This window comes from Haliotis cracherodii, unplaced genomic scaffold (assembly GCF_022045235.1).
Source record: "Haliotis cracherodii isolate W230 unplaced genomic scaffold, xgHalCrac1.p SCAF_15, whole genome shotgun sequence".
NCBI lineage: Eukaryota > Metazoa > Mollusca > Gastropoda > Lepetellida > Haliotidae > Haliotis > Haliotis cracherodii.
Genome location: NW_027266270.1, coordinates 798882 through 819145, shown reverse-complemented (window position 1 = coordinate 819145; position 20264 = coordinate 798882). Strand labels below are relative to the sequence as shown.

General features: G+C 42.5%; 1 protein-coding gene across 14 annotated transcripts in view; it reads left to right on the top strand.

The window, feature by feature from the left end:
- Nucleotides 1–20264, top strand: part of LOC139462153 (splicing regulator ARVCF-like) — a 118111-nt gene that overhangs the window by 37953 nt on the left and 59894 nt on the right. For 9 of the 14 annotated variants that reach the window (XM_071243660.1, XM_071243666.1, XM_071243664.1 and 6 more), the window contains exon 2: nt 8809–8996. In XM_071243660.1, coding sequence (XP_071099761.1) covers nt 8871–8996 — 126 coding nt within the window. In that variant the 5' untranslated portion in view covers nt 8809–8870. Of the gene's footprint in view, nt 1–8808; nt 8997–10040; nt 10058–20264 lie in introns of those variants that run through there. The other 5 variants (XM_071243676.1, XM_071243674.1, XM_071243672.1 and 2 more) reach the window with 2 other exon arrangements.

The window sequence follows — 20264 nt, the reverse complement described above, 5'->3', positions numbered from 1 at the left end:
ACCAAATCATTGTGAGATACATCCTCTATTACCCAATCATTGTGAGATATATCCTATATTACCCAATCATTATGTTCAGGACCTACGGGGGATTCCAGATTCTGGCTCACATGATGAATAGATATTTTGATGGTACATGGAAAGGAGTTTGATCCCACAAAAGATTTGAGGCAGACTCCATATTTTCATATAGAATATTGCTGGAATACTGCTGACTGCAGTGTCAAACCAGATTTGCTCATTATTTTCATATCTATTATTTATTTATAAATTTATTATTATATTTATTATTATATTTATTATACCACCATCAACACCACCATCATCAGCATGATCTGTGGCAGGGTCAGCCGCCTCTCATATACTGCCTGTCCTTGTATTGTATTGACTGGTCATAATCAGGGAATAAAACTCTCTATTGAATGTAACCTCTCCTGGTCTAGACAATGCTGACAGGCAATACAGGAGATTTATTCCCAGGCCTGACAGGCATTATCAGTGCTGTATAATACATGGCTCTGTACAGGGGAGTCCCGGTGTCCTGCTGCCGATTGTGTCCACTGTGTCACTGATGGAGAACTGACTGGGAACTGACTGAGAACTGACTGAGATCTGACTGAGATCTGACTGGGAACTGACTGGGAACTGACTGGGAACTGACTGGGAACTGACTTGGAACCGATGGAGAACTGACTGAGAACTGATGGAGAACTGATGGAGAACTGACTGGGAACTGACATGGAACTGACATGGAACTGACATGGAACTGACTGAGAACTGACTGAGAACTGATGGAGAACTGATGGAGAACTGACATGGAACTGACATGGAACTGATGGAAAACTGATGGATAACTGACTGGGAACTGATGGAGAACTGACTGGGAACTGACTGGGAACTGATGGAGAACTGATGGAGAACTGACTGGGAACTGGTGGAGAACGGATGGAGAACGGATGGAGAACTGATGGAGAACGGATGGAGAACTGACTGTCCAGTGAATGTACCGTTGCTCAAATACCCAGATGGAAGCCACGAGCTGAGACTGTGTCTGTACCCTGGTGATGTAATGAAGGCCACACTCCATGGTTGTTGGATGTTTCTGGTCAAGATCTCAAGGTCTGATGGTGGGTGGATGTTTCTGGTCAAGATCTCGAGGCCTGATGGTGGGTGGATGTTTCTGGTCAAGATCTCGAGGTCTGATGGTGGGTGGATGTTTCTGGTCTAGATCTCGAGGTCCCATGTTTGGTACCCGGTCTGTCGGCATGATGAGCGAACGCTTTGACCACAGGACGACCCCGCCACCCCCAGTGTAGATGATGTAATTAGTTGTCTGTATGAAATGTAGACATTGTCTGTGTAATTACTTGAAACTGCTCCAATCGGAGCTCTTATGAATTCTGAGTCAGCAGCGAAACAACATAGTCTTTAATTACTTGAAATCTAATTGCAAAGACGGAAAATTGTTTGACGGATCCATGTGTGTGCGTTGGTGGATGAGTGCGTGCTTCCTGCATGCGTGCGTGCTTCCTGCCTGCGTGCGTGCGTGCGTGCGTGCGTGCGTGCGTGCTTCCTGCCTGCGTGCGTGCTTCCTGCCTGCGTGCATGCGTGCGTGCGTGCTTGTTTGTATGTCTCTTGAATCTCAGAAGTTTCTTGATACTGATTCGTTGCATTCTTTCTTCTGCAGAATTTAAACAGCGAAACTATGATCATTATGATGACAACATATAGCAAAACCCATAATTATGGCAATTTTCTACTAGTCCTTATAATGCCTTAACTATTGGGCTTTTTGGCAAGGACTACGGGACTAAAGCTGATTTATAGGGTCTCTTGAATCTCAGAAGTTTCTTTATACAGATGTTCATGTTGTATATTTTTTTCTGCAGTATTTTAAGGTCTACAAATACAGGGTTTCCCTGTTTGAAGCACATGGTGTGTGATGTGTGGTGTGTGATGCTAACATTTCGTTTTGTGTATTGTTGTTTTGTGCGTGCTGTAGAATATATTTCCTATCAGCAGACATGTGTCAGGGAGTGTGTCGTCCACTCTCCCCAAGGGAGCAGGCACGTCAGAAAACTGATCACAACTGTCACCGTAACACATTAATATGCCAGGGTGTTGCTTCACTGCATCAACTATGAGTAGTTGTCAGCTGACAGTATACTGGTCTGTGACGTGAACCAAAAACCAGAATTCAACCACCTTTATTCCAGTGTGGTCTGTATGTTGAAACTAATATCTTCAGATGTCTGAATCTGACCGACAAGTTCATGCTTGTAGGCCAAGGCGTTTGTTGTGACAGACCTATTAAGACCTATATTCCTTAGTTGATCATGTTGATGCTTAATTGATATGCTGCTTGCTGTATTCAAACACAAAGGTGCCTGATAAATGAGAAATTATTTATGAATGATGCATGATGCATCAATATTGTTTGTTGATTCGTTTGTTTGTTTGTTCGTTCGTTTGTTCGTTCGTTCGTTCGTTCGTTCGTTCGTTCGTTCGTTTGAAGTGCCAGAAATGACCTTTACATAGTTTTCCAATGTGGGGAATCAAACTCGTGTCTTTGTCATATGGAGTGTTCACTTTAACCACAAGGCTACCCTACTTCCCTTTCTAGCTTGGGTGTGTGCGTCTATTGGGAGACCAGTGTGAATCCAGTTGTTTTGTAGGAGTCACTCAACTGATAAGAGTTAGCCATTTTGACACTGTTTGGTTGAACAAGCCTAATGGAGACCAATGAGGAATTAGCTGCATCTTCACCCGAACCAACTGATGAAAGTGGCATTGTCTGGTGTTAACTTGTCTGATTGGTCCATTCTTGTCAGCAGCTTGCTTGTCACACATAATCAGATTAGTTCAGGGAAAGTAGCATCACAATGGTCAAGATGTCACCCTCTGGACATCAATCAAGGTCATTGGAAGGTCATTGGAGAAGAATGCTCTTGACCATAAGATTCTACAAGATTTAACGATGTCTTGTCAGTTGTTATGTGATTTGCAAATCTTAATTGCCAGAAGAGCCATAAAAGACAAATGAAAAATAGATAGCCTTTAGGATTACAGAAGCAATGACTTGGCATGAACGTGTTTCTGAGAACAGCTGTATCTTACAGCATACCTTGTTTAAAGCAAATTTGAAATTCTGATTTTAAATGTTTTCATAAATATGGAAAAATTCAATTGATAAGTCCCCTGATGTGTAGAAATATGTAAAAAAAAAAAATCAATAGCAGAGCAGTTTAATATTCTCACTGGACAGGGAGCAGTATTGAGTCAGTGTACATGTGTAAAGACAGCTGTCCTCCCTGTTATTTCTGTGTATGTTGGTGTAGTTGTCCGGGCGCTACTGTTGGTCGGGGATGCATCCCTGCATGTTCAGTCGTCCATATGCAGGATGTTCTTTCAGTAACTACAGGATTTCTCAGACAATCAATATTCTGAATTGGCGACAGAATGTTTGATTGTACAATTTCCTCTGGTTCTAATGCATTCCTTAGAAAAATGTTGGAACTTGGACTTAATAGTATTTACCTTGCCACTGGATACAGACTGGACACTAGAGGCTGTCTGGTTGACGACTAGTTTCATCATTTGATGTGTCGTTGGGTCTTTTCTCAGCATGTCTTGATGTTATGTTCAGGATCACATTTACTAATGTCGGTTTGTAAAGTGCTGGTGAGTGAAGTACTGGTGAGTGAAGTATTGTGAGTGAAGTGCTGGTGAGACAAAGTTTGTGTTGTAAGTATATGTTTTCAATATGAGAGCTTAGACACTTGTCTAAATATGAAACATCAACGCCAGAGAAAGATCAGCCCTGAATATTCGGTCCTTTTGAAAAATATTCCATTAGGCGTATCAGGCCAAATAGAGGTGAAATTTATATGAATGGATCACTGACCAGCAGTGATGACACCAGGTGTTCACAAAAAGGGTTAGCATGTTCTGCTCTACAGGTAGATGCTGCCACTCACACCATTTGCTCATTTGCATGTCCTGAGTTGAAAATACATTACGCAGCTGATCACAGCCCATTTATCACATAGAGACCAATCGCAAATGAGTTGTGGCTAGTAGACTCTTTCAACGAGTTTGCGTTTTCCACCTTCTGTCAATAATTTTCATTTCACTGATTTTCATTGAATTTTTTTAGAAAAAATAATGTTTTGGAGCCTATTTAGAATTTGTTGACATTTGGCTCCTTGTAGTGACCTCTGTAGACATGGTAGACAACATGTGTCATGATGGCATCGATGGCCTTGGGTTACAAGGAGATGGTTGGGTAGCCTTGTGGTTGAAGCACTGACTCGTCACGCTGTAAAACCTGGTTTATGTTCCCCCTGTCAGTACAATGTGTGAAGCCCTGTGAGTCGGCGGGAATATTGCTTGAAGCAGCAGACGACAACTCACTCACTCCGTCACGCTCTCTTCCTGGGAGGAACTGGAATTATTTCAGTGTTAGTGTGTGGTATTGGCGTGAATGTTCTGATGTAATCGCTGCTGTGTCGTGATTGGCTTGTGGTAATGTTTAGCCTGAATGACAGCAACCAGACGTCGGTGACTGAGGAAGAATTAAAATATTGATAGTGTAAGAGCCACGGAGAATTGCATGCTGGGAATGATGGTCTGGGGATGATCTATATCGGCTACTGTTGGAGGAGAAGTGACATGTCGGGGATGAGTAGGGGCTAGCGATGGAAGGCGGGATGGACAGTGGACTTTGATAAGCTGAATGCAAGATGTCTATCTGGACCAGGACTTGGTCTGTGAACTTACTCTGCTGATAGAGATATACTGTCACAGGGAGAATATAGATGGATGGTTAATTGATGTGGACCGAAATGGCATTTGGCTGCTTTTGTTTTAATGGGTTTTTTTAGAAAGAAATCTGTGAATGAAATGTTGCCTTATTTACGGTAAAATAAGTTTGGCTACTTGTCAGTGGAGGAGGTCTTATTGATTAAATAAAAGCTTACATGCCCCCTCCAGAGATGGTTTCGCCACACATGACTGAAATGTTGGGGAAGGTTATACCAACATTTCTTGTACAGTGTGGCTGCCTGTCTGGTGGAAGCAGGTCGCGCAGCAGTTGTTTCAGTTGGAGTTTTTGTGGGCTGCATTTGAGCACAGTTAATGTTGCCATGCCAACAATTAATCTACCTGTGACAATGATGCAATTAATGTCCAAGTTCCTATGGAGGACAACATTAAATCTGGTGATCAGACTCATTGACTTGGCTGATTGCGTGTCATCCTGTCTCGTGGATCGTTGTCATGCTTTCTGTCACTGGTTTTACTGGATTGTTGAGAGGCTGCAATGACAAGAATATTGCTGACTAAAATTAACTTGCATCCCATTTAGAGGTTTTGATTATCTACCTGTCTGTCATGGTTGTCATGGTTACATGGCAAGTGCTGAGTCACCAGTTTCTTGCTTGCAGAGGGATTTAACTCTCGCTGTAAGATAATTCAAACAAAATGAGGCATTAGACTGCATCAACAAGACGAGCACACACATCACATCACACCTGCGCACATAAAACCATGTATCAAAACTCCAGGCTCCGGGCTCCATACAGGTGTGAGGCAGTGTTCACCTGCCATGACATCATCACACCTGCACACTTCACACCCATCACATCATCACACCTGCACACTTCACACCCATCACATCATCACACCTGCACACTTCACACCCATCACATCATCACACCTGCACACTTCACACCCATCACATCATCACACCTGCACACTTCACACCCATTGCTTCGTCACACCTGCACACTTCACACCCATCACATCATCACACCTGCACACTTCACACCCATCACATCATCACACCTGCACACTTCACACCCATCACTTCGTCACACCTGCACACATCACACCCATTGCATCGTCACACCTGCACACTTCACACCCATCACATCGTCACACCTGCACACTTCACACCCATCACATCATCACACCTGCACACATCACACCCATCACATCGTCACACCTGCACACATCACACCCATTGCATCGTCACACCTGCACACTTCACACCCATTGCATCGTCACACCTGCACACTTCACACCCATCACATCGTCACACCTGCACACTTCACACCCATCACATCGTCACACCTGCACAGATCACACCCATCACATCGTCACACCTGCACACTTCACACCCATCACATCATCACACCTGCACACTTCACACCCATCACATCATCACACCTGCACACATCACACCCATCACATCATCACACCTGTACACTTCACACCCATCACATCGTCACACCTGCACACTTCACACCCATCACATCTTCACACCTGCACACTTCACACCCATCACATCGTCACACCTGCACACTTCACACCCATCACATCGTCACACCTGCACACTTCACACCCATCACATCATCACACCTGCACACTTCACACCCATCACATCGTCACACCTGCACACTTCACACCCATCACATCGTCACACCTACACACATCACACCCATCACATCGTCACACCTGCACACTTCACACCCATCACATCGTCACACCTGCACACTTCACACCCATCACATCGTCACACCTGCACACTTCACACCCATCACATCGTCACACCTGCACACTTCACACCCATCACATCATCACACCTGCACACTTCACACCCACCACATCATCACACCTGCACACTTCACACCCATCACACCCATCACATCGTCACACCTACACACATCACACCCATCACATCGTCACACCTGCACACTTCACACCCATCACATCGTCACACCTGCACACATCACACCCATCACATCGTCACACCTGCACACATCACACCATGTATCAAGTCTCCAGGCTCCAGCTGCATCTTTTTCACATCTGAAGACAATGTTTTGACAGTTTTCTATGGCAAGCTTGTCAGTGAAGCTTTGACATTAATTGCCTGTATCTGTGCTCTGAAATTAGTGTCGTGTGACTTTGTGTCTGGGAGAGAATCGCTCTCCTCATGACACAGGCTTCGTCAGTGAGTGCACACCTTGCATCATTGCAGGTCACATGATACCTGTGGCGGCTGGTGATTGGTCAGATCAGGAAGAAGGCGGTAGTTTAGGTGATGGCATGGGGTAGTTGTGTACAAGAGAAACAGACAGGTTTGATTTTATCAGATAAGATAATAAATGGGAAACTTTCACTTTCATTTTGTGTGAGAATTTGGTGAAGATGGATTGTCTTGTAGAGTAGTCCTGCAAAGAATAAAAACAATTTAGTATTTATGTTATGATTAAGATATAGACAAAAGTACATTACTCCTTTCTTGTCTGGTTGCATGGTTTTAAAACAGTAGTGATGAGGCAGAACTGTATCTCTATATGACCTGTGGTTATATAAACAGTTATATCCTGTATCTCTATATGACCTGTGGTTATATAAACAGTTATATCCCTGTATCTCTATATGACCTGTGGTTATATAAACAGTTATATCCTGTATCTCTATATGACCTGTGGTTATATAAACAGTTGTATCCCTGTATCTCTATATGACCTGTGGTTATATAAACAGTTATATCCCTGTATCTCTATATGACCTGTGGTTATATAAACAGTTATATCCTGTATCTCTATATGACCTGTGGTTATATAAACAGTTATATCCTGTATCTCTATATGACCTGTGGTTATATAAACAGTTATATCCCTGTATCTCTATATGACCTGTGGTTATATAAACAGTTATATCCTGTATCTCTATATGACCTGTGGTTATATAAACAGTTATATCCCTGTATCTCTATATGACCTGTGGTTATATAAACAGTTATATCCCTGTATCTCTATATGACCTGTGGTTATATAAACAGTTATATCCCTGTGCGCTAAGTGGTTGTAATAATGGCCACATTATCAAAATATGAAAAATGATTAAATATTTACTAAAAGGTGATCTGGTGATACAGTCTGTCATGGAGTAACAAACATATTGTCCTAGAGTGCACATTACAACATGCTATACACACTTTACCGTGAGCTGCTTCAAGCTGATCTGTCAATTATTGTGTGAGAACACAGATTGTTTGTTTTTAATTTGCATCTGTTGGTTGTCTGTGTTGCACAATGTTCTGTTGGATGTGTGGTGATCAATGAGCGGAACTGTTCGCCTCGTGTCTGTGCTGGGGCGTTGTGACCTGCCATTACCCACTGCCTGTGTGAGGTTTATGTCTGCAGGTGGAAGCAGCTGTTTTGAACACATGGTGGCCCCTTCAACACTGGGTCATGATCGATGAAGGAAAGAATATTTAGCATTTCTGTCTCTCTCACATTGATCATTTGACAGTTTTTAATATGAGACTCAAGTATGTATCCCTGACAATCTGTGAATCATATCGGTAAATCAGTTCACTTAGTCCCCGAGTCAATTGACTTGTTGCAGACAGGTGTGACCACCACTTGATAACCATCTGAGTTGTGCCCCTTTTTTGTGCAAGGATCCTATGATTGTAATTTGAACACCAGCCCTCATGTGGGAAGGGATCATGGATAGCTTAGTGATCTGTGGCGCTGCTAGTCATTGTGCAGAGTTGTGTCCCCTAGGTCTTTCAGGATCCGATGATCGCGAGTTCGAAACCCAGATTCACCTGATAATGATTCTTGGTTTGTTAGCACCATATCCCTGCTTCAGTGGCTAACTTGCATCCAGACTCCTTATGATTTTACTGAAGTACTGTCCCGAAAGGCTTATACTCTGCTAGTGTGTGTCATGAAATGATAATTATATTTTGCTCTCACTGCATCTGACCATGCCTGACTTGTGTTGCAGCCTGTGTGCCCAGCCCTGCAGTGTTCCCGCCCTCGTCGATGATGTTGATATGTGTATGAGCGATGCCTGCGGGTGGCGACACCTACGATGACCACGCCCTGATGCAGTCGTACCAGCTGCAGACCAATGAATCTTTCAACGTTGCTGACGAATCTGCAGCCAGTATACTGAAGTCTGTGAAAGCACAGGTCAGTTGACATTCCTCCATAGTTTCATTCTGAAAACATCATGGGGAAATCATCCATGCCAACAATACAGCGATGATTTAGAACTATTGTGATAATGAAAACCAGTTGACTTGAGGATATATGTTTGGGTTTGGCCTGCTAGACGTAGATAGCACCTGTTCAGAAGTATCACATTGGAAGGGTAAAGAAGCGGAAATCCTGAAGTCAGCCTTGTCTTCATATATAGTACACCTGTCCGTGTCGTCATAGGGACAGGTGTTCTACTAAACATCTGGATCTTGTTTAGCAGACCTGCTGTGTCTGTAGATTATGTTTATACATGTTGTATTTTAGTGTAGGAATTCATAGCTTCCTTGTGCTCTGGGTGTAGAGATTGTGCTTGAGGGTGGTTTCTGAAGTCCTCCAGATTTAGAGTGAAGACATTCTGTCCTATACCTTAGCATTGTCAAGTTTCATATAGAAAACAAATGTCTACTTGAAGCCCCTGCTAAGTATTGTCAAGTTTCATACAGAAAACAAATGTCTTCTTGAAGCCCCTGCTAAGTATTGTCAAGTTTCATACAGAAAAAAATGTCTTCTTGAAGCCCCTGCTAAGTATTGTCAAGTTTCATACAGAAAACAAATGTCTTCTTGAAGCCCCTGCTAAGTATTGTCAAGTTTCATACAGAAAATAAATGTCTTCTTGAAGCCCCTGTTAAGTATTGTCAAGTTTCATACAGAAAAAAATGTCTTCTTGAAGCCCCTGCTAAGTATTGTCAAGTTTCATACAGAAAAAAATGTCTTCTTGAAGCCCCTGCTAAGTATTGTCAAGTTTCATACAGAAAACAAATGTCTTCTTGAAGCCCCTGCTAAGTATTGTCAAGTTTCATACAGAAAATAAATGTCTTCTTGAAGCCCCTGTTAAGTATTGTCAAGTTTCATGAAGAAAACAAATGTCTTCTTGAAGCCCCTGCTATCTTGTGTGAAAGAACGGACGTAATGCAATAACCACTTCCTTGCTACCAGCTTCTCACGGACTGCTAATGTTGTTTCTATTTTCTGTAGGTGCTTCTGAGTTGATAGTAAGTAAATTCATGTTTGGTGAGGGTGTATAAAGTTAACTCTTATTTTTATTCCCTATATAAACACATATCCCCAATTCTTGTAAGGTGAATTTGATTTTTTGTACACTTATGTATCAACTCTGGTAAACTGTTGGAGGTTTAGATGTTATAGAAAGTGTGGCGGGGTTTCTAACTGCTTGAATACTGTTTATGTACAGATCAAGTCCTGCTTCTGCAAACAGACTATTCACTTGATATTTTAGTTTGCCTGAGGAATAACTGAATAGTGAGTGAGTGAGTGAGTAAGTATTGTTTTACGCCGCTTTATGCAATATTCCAGCACTATCAAGGCGTGGACATCAGAAATGGCCTTCACACATTGTATCCATGTGTGGGGAATCGAACCCGGATCTTCGGCGTGACGAGCGAACGCTTTAACCACTAGGCTACCCCACCGCCCCACAATTAAATAAACAGCCCCTGTACCAGCTTGCTGCTGAGAAAAATACACAGGCTGGCGCATAATGAGGGCTGTTACAATTCACTTGTGTATTCGGTGAATCGAACCGTATCCCTTCTTGAATTGAATTAGTTATTCGTGGTCAGTAGAATCGAATATGTACGTTTTTTTGTAAAGAGTGTTTTTGACACTGTCACGATGTTTTTCCCCCAACGCAAAGACAAAACCAGCTGATTACCCTTAGCATGTGACACCGGAAGTAACTTGTTATTGTATTTGTTACCCCATACTCATCATACTCCCCTATATTCATGATACGTATCATACTCCCCTATATTCATGATACGTATCATACTCCCCTATATTCATGATACGTATCATACTCCCCTATATTCATGATACGTATCATACTCCCCTCATAGTGTATACGTTGCAGCCCTAGTTGCCTCCATGGAGGATATTCAGTTTCAATAGAAGCTTGTAATGAATTCTTTCACACAATTAGAACTGTTATTTTTAAATACAGTTTTGTTGGCAATAGTATATCTTCAGCTGTAAGCTCCCATCTATCACAGAGCTGAGAGGACTTGCTTCAACATGGAGGGAGGGTGTGGTAGCCTAGTGGTTAAAGCGTAAACTTGTCACAGTGAACACCTGGGTTTGATTCCCGACATGGGTCCAGATGTGTTCTTGATGTACTCAACAGTTATGACCGAATAATGCTAACAGGGTGTGAAACTCGCTAACTCACTAACCTGTCGGCTTACGGAGAGTTCACGTTATAGTGCAGGTCTAGAATTAGACACAAAAGGCATTACTACACAAAGAATATATATATTAGAGCTGTGTATCGCCTGGTATCTTGTGATACAATTTGTGTCACAACACGGACTGACAATACTACTGGCATCACAATATACCACATCAAAGAGTAAGAAATGATGAAATCAATGAAATACAGCTCTAAAACCTCTTTCCTCATACATTTAATTATTTCTATCTGAAAAACGTTTACAAAGAAAACCACAAGTTAAACAGTTTTGAATGAAGGGATGGTTATTAAATGTAACAGTTAGTCGGTACGTCCCAAATACCACGTCCTTGTGTTCTGCCTTGCTTACAGGTGGTGCTCTGCTACTTCTGGCATTAAGGGAGATAACTCTATTAGTTCCTGTTCTATTTATAGCACATCGTGATCTCCGAAACTGACAATTCAAGTATCCGTGTACCTAAGTATTGAAGATGTCATAGGTATCTGTGAATCCTCACAGCCCAAGTGTAGATGTACACATATAATCCTGGTTATCACCCATTGCAACCCGTGAAGATCCGGTGTAGAATAGGTCTTCAGCAACCTCTGCCAGCCGTAAGAGGCAACTAACAGGATCAGGTGGTCAGGCTTGCTGACTTGGTTGATGCATTTCATCGTATCCAAATCGCATAGATTGATGCTCATGATGTCAATCACTGGATTGTCTGGTGCAGACTCAATTATTTACAGACTGCCATCATTTCGCTGGAATATTGCTGAGTGTGGCGTTAAACAACAAACAAAACAACAAACAAACAAAACCTGTTGTTGCTAACAAGATGTCCTGCTGCCTAGACATAAGCCTGGCAACAATTAGTGACCAGTGCGGACCTGAAGTCCCTATGGCTGTGGGTGACAGATGTGGAGTGTGGCCTCATGTGACTCCCCATCGTGGTGCCAGGTTACACAACTAGTGTGACTCGGGTCGTTTAGGGTCAGCCCGTTACAGGTAATTTGTTTATGGGGATTGAGTTACACAGGTAGTTGATTGTGAGACGATTCATCAAGTGTGGGGAACAAGCGTGCCAGTTGTCACGGCGATGTGAGGCATGTGCTGCTGTTTGAGAATTATCCCTCAGATTTAGCTTTCTTTCTCCTGTGAAGTTTTGCATTCGGGTTTGTGCATGAGTGAAGGATTTCACCAAAATTATTAGGACACTTAGAACTGTTCCTGAAGCATTTTATTTGGTAAGATATAAAATCTGTCCAAATATTTTCATGGTCCTTGAAGCCATAGAGAAATGTTTTAGTCATATGTGCTGTAATTGGGAAATTTAAGAATGATCAAACTGAGGGTGGAAGGGTCATGTGGTGTAACCCTGGCCATTATTTGTACAAGTGCACATACGTGGCTAAACTAAAACCAAAATATGTAATTCTGTCTTTTAGGAAAATTGAAAATATGCACGAATGATATCTGCTTTATAACAAGTGCACGGGTATGATTTGATTACATCACTGTGTGTAGGTCTAGCATAGAAATCTTCAGGTGTAGTTATTGTCTTCCACCCAATTCCACTCCACTCCGCAGTTCTCATTTAATATTTTCTCATTATGTAAAATTGTTGTGATGATAATGGCTCTTCTTACACAGAGATTCAGTAAACCTCGGTTTTGTAAAAACTTATTTGTAAAGCCTGAAATCCTTTTTAAGCTTGCAAGATATTTTGTATGCTTCCAAGTCTAGCACTGTATTTTTAGCCAGTTTAAAAAATCTTAGACAAACTCTCCCATTCCTGGATTGTTATTTGAAAGGTTACGAACGAAAACGTCTCCTATTTGTTTATTTTTGAACAGCTACTTTAAGCTGTAGTTGGTTATAAAAAACTTGGTATGAGAGATTAAGCCTGCAGTTTATACACAGGAAGACAAGTAGCAGTGAGTCAAGCAGTGGTGGTGTTGTGTGGTGTTGTGTGGTGTTATGTGGTGTTATTACCCACCTGGGAGATGCAAGACTTTGTGTCACAGACAGGCGAGCAGGGACAAGTGGTTGGAATGTCAGTAATGTGGACGTGTCTGACACCAGGTGCAGGAAGCAAGTCTTAGGTAGATACTGAACTGGGTGATTGGACAGCATATTATTTGTAGCATCAGCTGGATTGTGGTCCACTGAGAAGTTCAGCGGGGCAGACATTGCAGTCGTGGATTATGTTGAATTGTGAGATTGAGGTGAAATAATTTTATGTTAGAGACCTGTGATTGTGAATCAGGTGAGAGTGACACAAGGACTGGTGGCATTTACAAGATGAGTCTGCACACAGATTCTTGGTCTTCTGTGACAAGGCAGCGTAAAGAGGATTGATGTTCTGAGATTGCATCATGAAATTGAGTCTTTACACGCACAGAAGCAAGTATTTCTCTCAGCGGATGGAGTCCCTATCACTGGTGGAAATGTTATCAGGCGTGTTGTTAAATCTGATTCCTGAGACATTGATAGGAGGATAATTGCAGACAACTGTGAGGAAGATTCCTGGCAGTTTAGACTCCAAGAGAAACCATTTTTGCAATAAAAATAGAATATATGTAAACTGTTAAAGAGAATTTGTTTTGCTAATAGGATTCCTGTGCCATTAAACAGACTGCTTCAAGGCTGAAATAGAAACTTCCTTTCCCACGAAGCTTTCTTATAAGCTGATGGCTTTCTTTGCCCAAATGATTCCATCCAAATGGTCGTCAAAGGCACTGCATCTTTACTGTAAGGAGTTGCCTCCCTTAGGTGTGCCAGGAACTTCTGGGTTTGAATCCCAGATTTTCCCTGATTATGTTTCTAGGCTTTTCAGCTCCGTACCTGTGCTCGTGGTTTTTACCAAAGTGGTAAATGTCTAAGACCTGTATGATTTCAGGCTTTCTTCCCACCTCAAACGGAATACAGTTCATTGTGGTGCTAAGCCAATCTCACTCACTCGTTCTCCACATAGAGCAGACGGCTTCAGATGTGTGGCTAATTCAGCCCCAGACACGGTGATAGGACACAATTAACTGTCCCACCCCAGGGAAGAGATCGTGGACACACTATGAATCTCGGGTCAGGCAGAAGGGTGCTGGATTTAACCCCTGGTCTTCTGTCAGTCGTCCCAATAACTGCTTTGATGTCAAGTCGCCAACACTGCAGTTAAGGGGTTAATCAAATTTCTTGAGGGACAGCATAATTTGGGAGACTGAGCATTATCAGTGTCATATCGTTCTGGCAAGATACACTTCTTCGGAATTTTATTCCAGTGTTGTTGTATGCTGGAAGGAAGTACATTCAATTTAGCTGCAGACGGCTTGACTCTTCATGTGCAGGTCATGCTGCTGGGTGGGGACTTCAACTGCATGTGCAGATCGCCGGGCAATCTTGACATTGGCGCATGGTCAGAAAATGGAAAAGTTACCCCTTCCTTTCTGAGAATTGAGGACATTTGATAAAACCAGGGGACAGACAAGTATTCAAAACAATTGAATAAACTTGGCCCCTTCGTGTGCTTTTGAGACAAAAAATTAAAGTTTAAAGCCAATTTGACCCTTTAGTTGAACCAGCCAATCAAAACGTGTTACATTGCAATGGTCAAATCATTTGGAACATATCGCTGAACCTTTTGTTACTGAAGACCTTTGAGCTTACAAGAAATGATAAATGTTTTCCGATTGCGAAGACGTTTTTACTTTCTATTTTGACAAAGGAAAGTCAATAGTCAAAGGTACTATTAAAAACATATCTTAGTTTTCAAATAATATGTTGCATCCTTTGGGTGTGGTGATACTTGTTTTTTTTTGCGTCATTTGGAATGATGGAAAGTGTCCAGAGCCACATTCTGAACTGCACACTGATTGGTACTACCCCAACGACCTTTCCTCTGCTGTGAGCGACAATGTTTTGGTGAGAGTGTGGTTTGTTGATCATGCCAACGACCAACTGTAGACCTAAATTCTTAATTTTCTAAAAAAAATGGGCAGAAAGACAAACTGTTTCAGTTTCAGTGTGTATGGGACTGAACATAATATTTTTGTGTGAGTTTGGTCAAATAACTTTTAAGACAAAATGGCAAGAATTGCTTGTTGAATTTTGAAGCTGTTTTGTGTAGTGAGTTGTTTAGACACAGGAGGGAAAAGTAACACAACACAACAGAACAGAACAGGTGTCTGTGTTCCGCCGATTGAGACATGTGATGTTCTCTTCTCGCCATGGACTTGAATCATCATTGAAAATAACCAAATATCACATACGCCAAGTTCGTTCTTCAACACTATTGGATAAAATATGAATGAAATGTAGGATCGAACCCTCAAGAACAAAGAAGTGTAATTATATTCACAGCCTGCGGCATGTTCAGCTAATTTCTGTAATGGCCCTGATTTTGTCATCCCATCTCGACCACCAAAATCATATTTCTCTCAAATGAGCCGTGTTGTGTTTTTGCCCTGGTTGATCACTCCAATGGCACTACAAAGGCCATGCTACCATTGCAAAGTTTTCTCAAATAATCTCCATGAGCCTTCCAGCTGAAATTGAATCTTGTTTGTTAAAGTCGAGTGTCAGCCCGACATTTTCTCATAACAATATTGGGAGAAGCTGAAGTTGGTGGTGTGACTCGGCATCCCTTTCAAGCAGCCATGTTCACGTTATTACCGCTTAGCTTCAGTCTAGGTTAAGCTCATTAGATACGTCCGTCCAATTACTGCCGATTGGTCAGGGATTCCACACCAAGTGTTTCATGGTGTTGTGGAATGTCTCCATGGTATCCAGGATGTGTCTCCGAGCTGTGATGATCCACGGTATCGGTACACCCTCACTCACACACTCACTGGAGGGTCAGATGGTTACCATGGGTTACCTGGCAGACTGTGTCTTGTGGTGGTGTGGAGCAAGCAAATGACTGGATGAGTGAGAGAAATAGCACTCATGCTGTCACTATTGGTTTGTCTGGTCCAGACTCTATTCATGCCGGGGCGGTTGGTAGCATAGTGGTTAAAGCATTCGTTTGTGCCGGGTTCGATTCCTGACAAGGGTACAATGTGTGAAGCTCATTTCTGGTGTCCGCAGCCGTGATATTGATGGATTTGCTCACTCACTCACTCCATTCCTGTCATGGACTTAGTCAGAAAGCACCTGGTTCAAACCCAACCTTGGTGTGCCAACACTGGCAAGTGTCAAACCTCAGACACTCACTCACTCACTCACTCAAGGACAAATTCACACGATGCACGGACACTACAACACCGAAGGTCATCAAATGAACTTACGAATATGGAAGATGCAACTTGAAACTGTTCGGCGGATGTATGAATCTGAAACAGTTGTTGAGATTACCAGCTGAGTATCGTAAATATCATATAAGGAATACAAATTGTTTTATGTGAGCATAAGATATATTCAGTATTGCCAATATATGATGTTTACGATACGGAAACACACGGTTCACTGTAGACACCACGTAGGGACAATAAGCCAGGGGTGACCACCCTGTTCATGTTTGTTTGCAGAAGCATGCGCACATCGGGAAACTTCTATCTAATGATTTAGGAGCGTTATGCAGTTGTTTGTGATCAAGTTAACACCGCATCGATGTACCGAGCTTACAAACAGAAGTTCCAGCTAGCTGACCTCATTTGCCTATTTATGAGATCGTGACATCAGATCTCACTAAAAATAGTTCCTGCCAGGTGATCTTATTTGCATATTTATGAGATTGTGGTATCAAGTTATCGGATTGGTTGATCACATCGATGACACTAGTCATTACATGGAGAAATACTTCACCCTGGCAAGGTTGGAATTGATAGGCGTGATATATGATAATAGTGACTGCTCTGCATGCACAGATTGGTGTTTGTATTACAGCAGGTGTAGAACACAGGTGTACAACACGTACAACAGTGCAAGCCATGGCAGTACAACATGACCTGCGTATGTACAACCCACCTGATTCAGCTTCGCCCTGACTCAAGGTGTGGCTTGTTAATTTGCCTGGCCCAGACTTTAATATTTGGCCATGCTCACACAATTCACTCACTCGTAGAACCTGTGAAGATCCGGGGTAGAATAGGTCTTCAGCATCCCATGCTTGTCTCCCCGTGAAGATCCAGGGTAGAATAGGTCTTCAGCATCCCATGCTTGTCTCCCTGTAAAGATCTGGGGTAAACTAGGTCTTCAGCATCCCATGCTTGTCACCCTGTGAAGATCCAGTGTAAAATAGGTCTTCAGCATCCCATGCTTGTCTCCCCGTAAAAGGCGACCATGGTTGTTGTCAGAGGCGACTAAACAAGAAACAAACAAACACTCACTCATAGTTACAAAGTTGAAATTTTGTATGATTTTGAGCAATATATCATCAGGTGTCTCCAACATTCAAGAGACCGACTCCTAAGGAAAAGAATTTATTGATGTCAACTTCTTTATTATGACCAAGACAACAGCATGTGAAGCCCAATCTCTTCTACTGACCTTGAACTGGAGCTGTCCTGTGACAACATCGACTATTCTTATTCCACCCCCCAAGCAGTCAGTGACATTCAATCTCCACATGGACACTTAGAATATCTCAATCAAGAATTGACTTGTATATCTGTTTCATTGCTGACAGCTCTGTACATCAGCTCATGTGAGATGTGTAGTAATGTGTGGGGTCAGTTTGACCTGCCGTGTTTACAACACTGGTACCAACTCAGTCATCTGCATTGCATCCTACCGACCTGACCCATGAAGATCTTGGGTAGAATAAGTGTTAAGCAAAGTCGTAAGAGGACTAACGTGATCGGGTGGTCTGGCCTGCTGACTTGGTTGATGCATGTCATTGTATCCCAATTGCAAGGATCGATGTTCATGACATCAGTCACTGGATTGTCTGGTCCAGACTCAATTATTTACAGACTGCCTTCATAACCTACTGGGTACCCATTCACTGCTGGGTGAACAGAGGCACATATCAGTCTCTTGCCCAAGGAGACACCACATGTGATACATGTGCTTCAGTGAAGGAATCCAAGGATACGAGCCAAGCTCTCAGACCACGGTCACCCATCCAGGGAATCTCCATGACCAATGTGCTTACCGTATATCGCTGTGTATAAGGCGACCTCACGTATAAGATGACCCCCCTGTACACGCCTTAAAAATCAACCCAAAATCCTAAACTCCGTGTATAAGGCGACCTGGAATGAAACACATCACAAGTCTGACTGATATACCGGTAGAAGATTTAATGTGCGCTTGCCGACTGTAGCGTATTTCGCACACAGACATCACAAGTTAGTTAGTTAGTTACTTTGGAGATTTAACGTGCGCTTTCCGACTGATGCATATTTCGCACACATCACAAGTGCGCACACAAACCTTATCTATGCAATAAAAATATGTTTATCTTGCGTTGTTTTTTTTCTACAGTGATAGGTCGCGTGTGTAACTCCAGCACACGTCGCCATTTTGTGTTTACACGGTACGACACCAAATTGGTGCCCGTAAAATAAAATTCATTTATGAAGTGATAACATATAAGAGACAATGGTGAGTAATTTAATCGCCAATTAACTATGTTGTAACTAACTAGGCTTATGTTTGCTTCACATTCAGCGTGTTTATTCCACAATCACTTGTACACACCGTCTCCAACACTTGTTAATACAACTGTAAAAACAGCGGGAATTGATTTCAGCTTCACCGGTTATCACATGTTAGGTCACATGATCAATATGCAAATGCTTACCAGTACTTCAGGCTCTCTACTCACGGATGTTGATTGTTTTACCGTGTCAGGAGGTTTGACAATCTGCATCGAGGCGAGGGTCATTTCAACCTTATTTGCCGAAATTATTAAACTTTATTCAAGGAAAAGAGATACAAATCATGTTTATGTATGGAAATAGTTATTGGAACAGTTATTTAGGAAGAAATGCGAAGTTGTATTGTCAAATGCTGGGCTGGCTATCGGACGCCGGTTGACATCGCCAGTGGAAAAACATGTGAGATCTTCGACTCCGTGTATAAGACGACCCCCCTTCTTAGCCCCCTCATTTTAGGTACAAAAAACTCGCCTTATACACAGTGATATACGGTAACTAATATGTGACCTGTGTGCTGTCCAAAGGACCACGCGTCACAACTGACAATGAGCTCCTGTGAGATGTGTAGCAAGGTGTGGAGTCAGTGTGACCTGTGTGCTGTCCATAGGACCACGTGCCGCCACTGACAATGAGCTCCTGTGAGATGTGTAGTAAGGTGTGGGGTCAGTGTGACCTGTGTGCTGTCCACAGTCCACAGGACCACGTGCCACCACTGACAATGAGCTCCTGTGAGATGTGTAGTAATGTGTGGAGTCAGTGTGACCTGTGTGCTGTCCACAGGACCACGTGCCGCCACTGACAATGAGCTCCTGTGAGATGTGTAGTAAGGTGTGGAGTCAGTGTAACCTTTGTGCTGTCCATAGGACCACGTGCCACCACTGACAATGAGCTCCTGTGAGATGTGTAGTAATGTGTGGAGTCAGTGTAACCTGTGTGCTGTCCATAGGATCACGTGCCGCCACTGACAATGAGCTCCTGTGAGATGTGTAGTAAGGTGTGGGGTCAGTGTAACCTGTAGTGTTTACATCACCACCTGCTTCATGCACTGCACCATTGGCAGCAGCCCCAGGCCTCTGCAACATCGCTGGCTGCAACTTTGCCAAGTGCACTTGGTATCATCAGCTGTTTTAGTAGCTCTTCAAAGCTTTCTTTCAGTTCGTGACGAGCTTTGCTTCCTTTCAAAACAGACTTGTACTTGTCTTGGCCCACTTTGTATTTGGCCTTGTCTCACTTATTTAGATCAGCTACATTTGTTTGTGACACACTAGGTGTAGTATATGAATGTCAAGGTTGTCAGTTGTATATAAATGTCACAGTTCAAAGTCAGTTTTGTTTGTGAGCAGAGAGGTTTAAGATGAAAATAAAATGGGTTGGTCGAGTTTTCAGATTCATAGTATTCTTTCAATTTCACACCT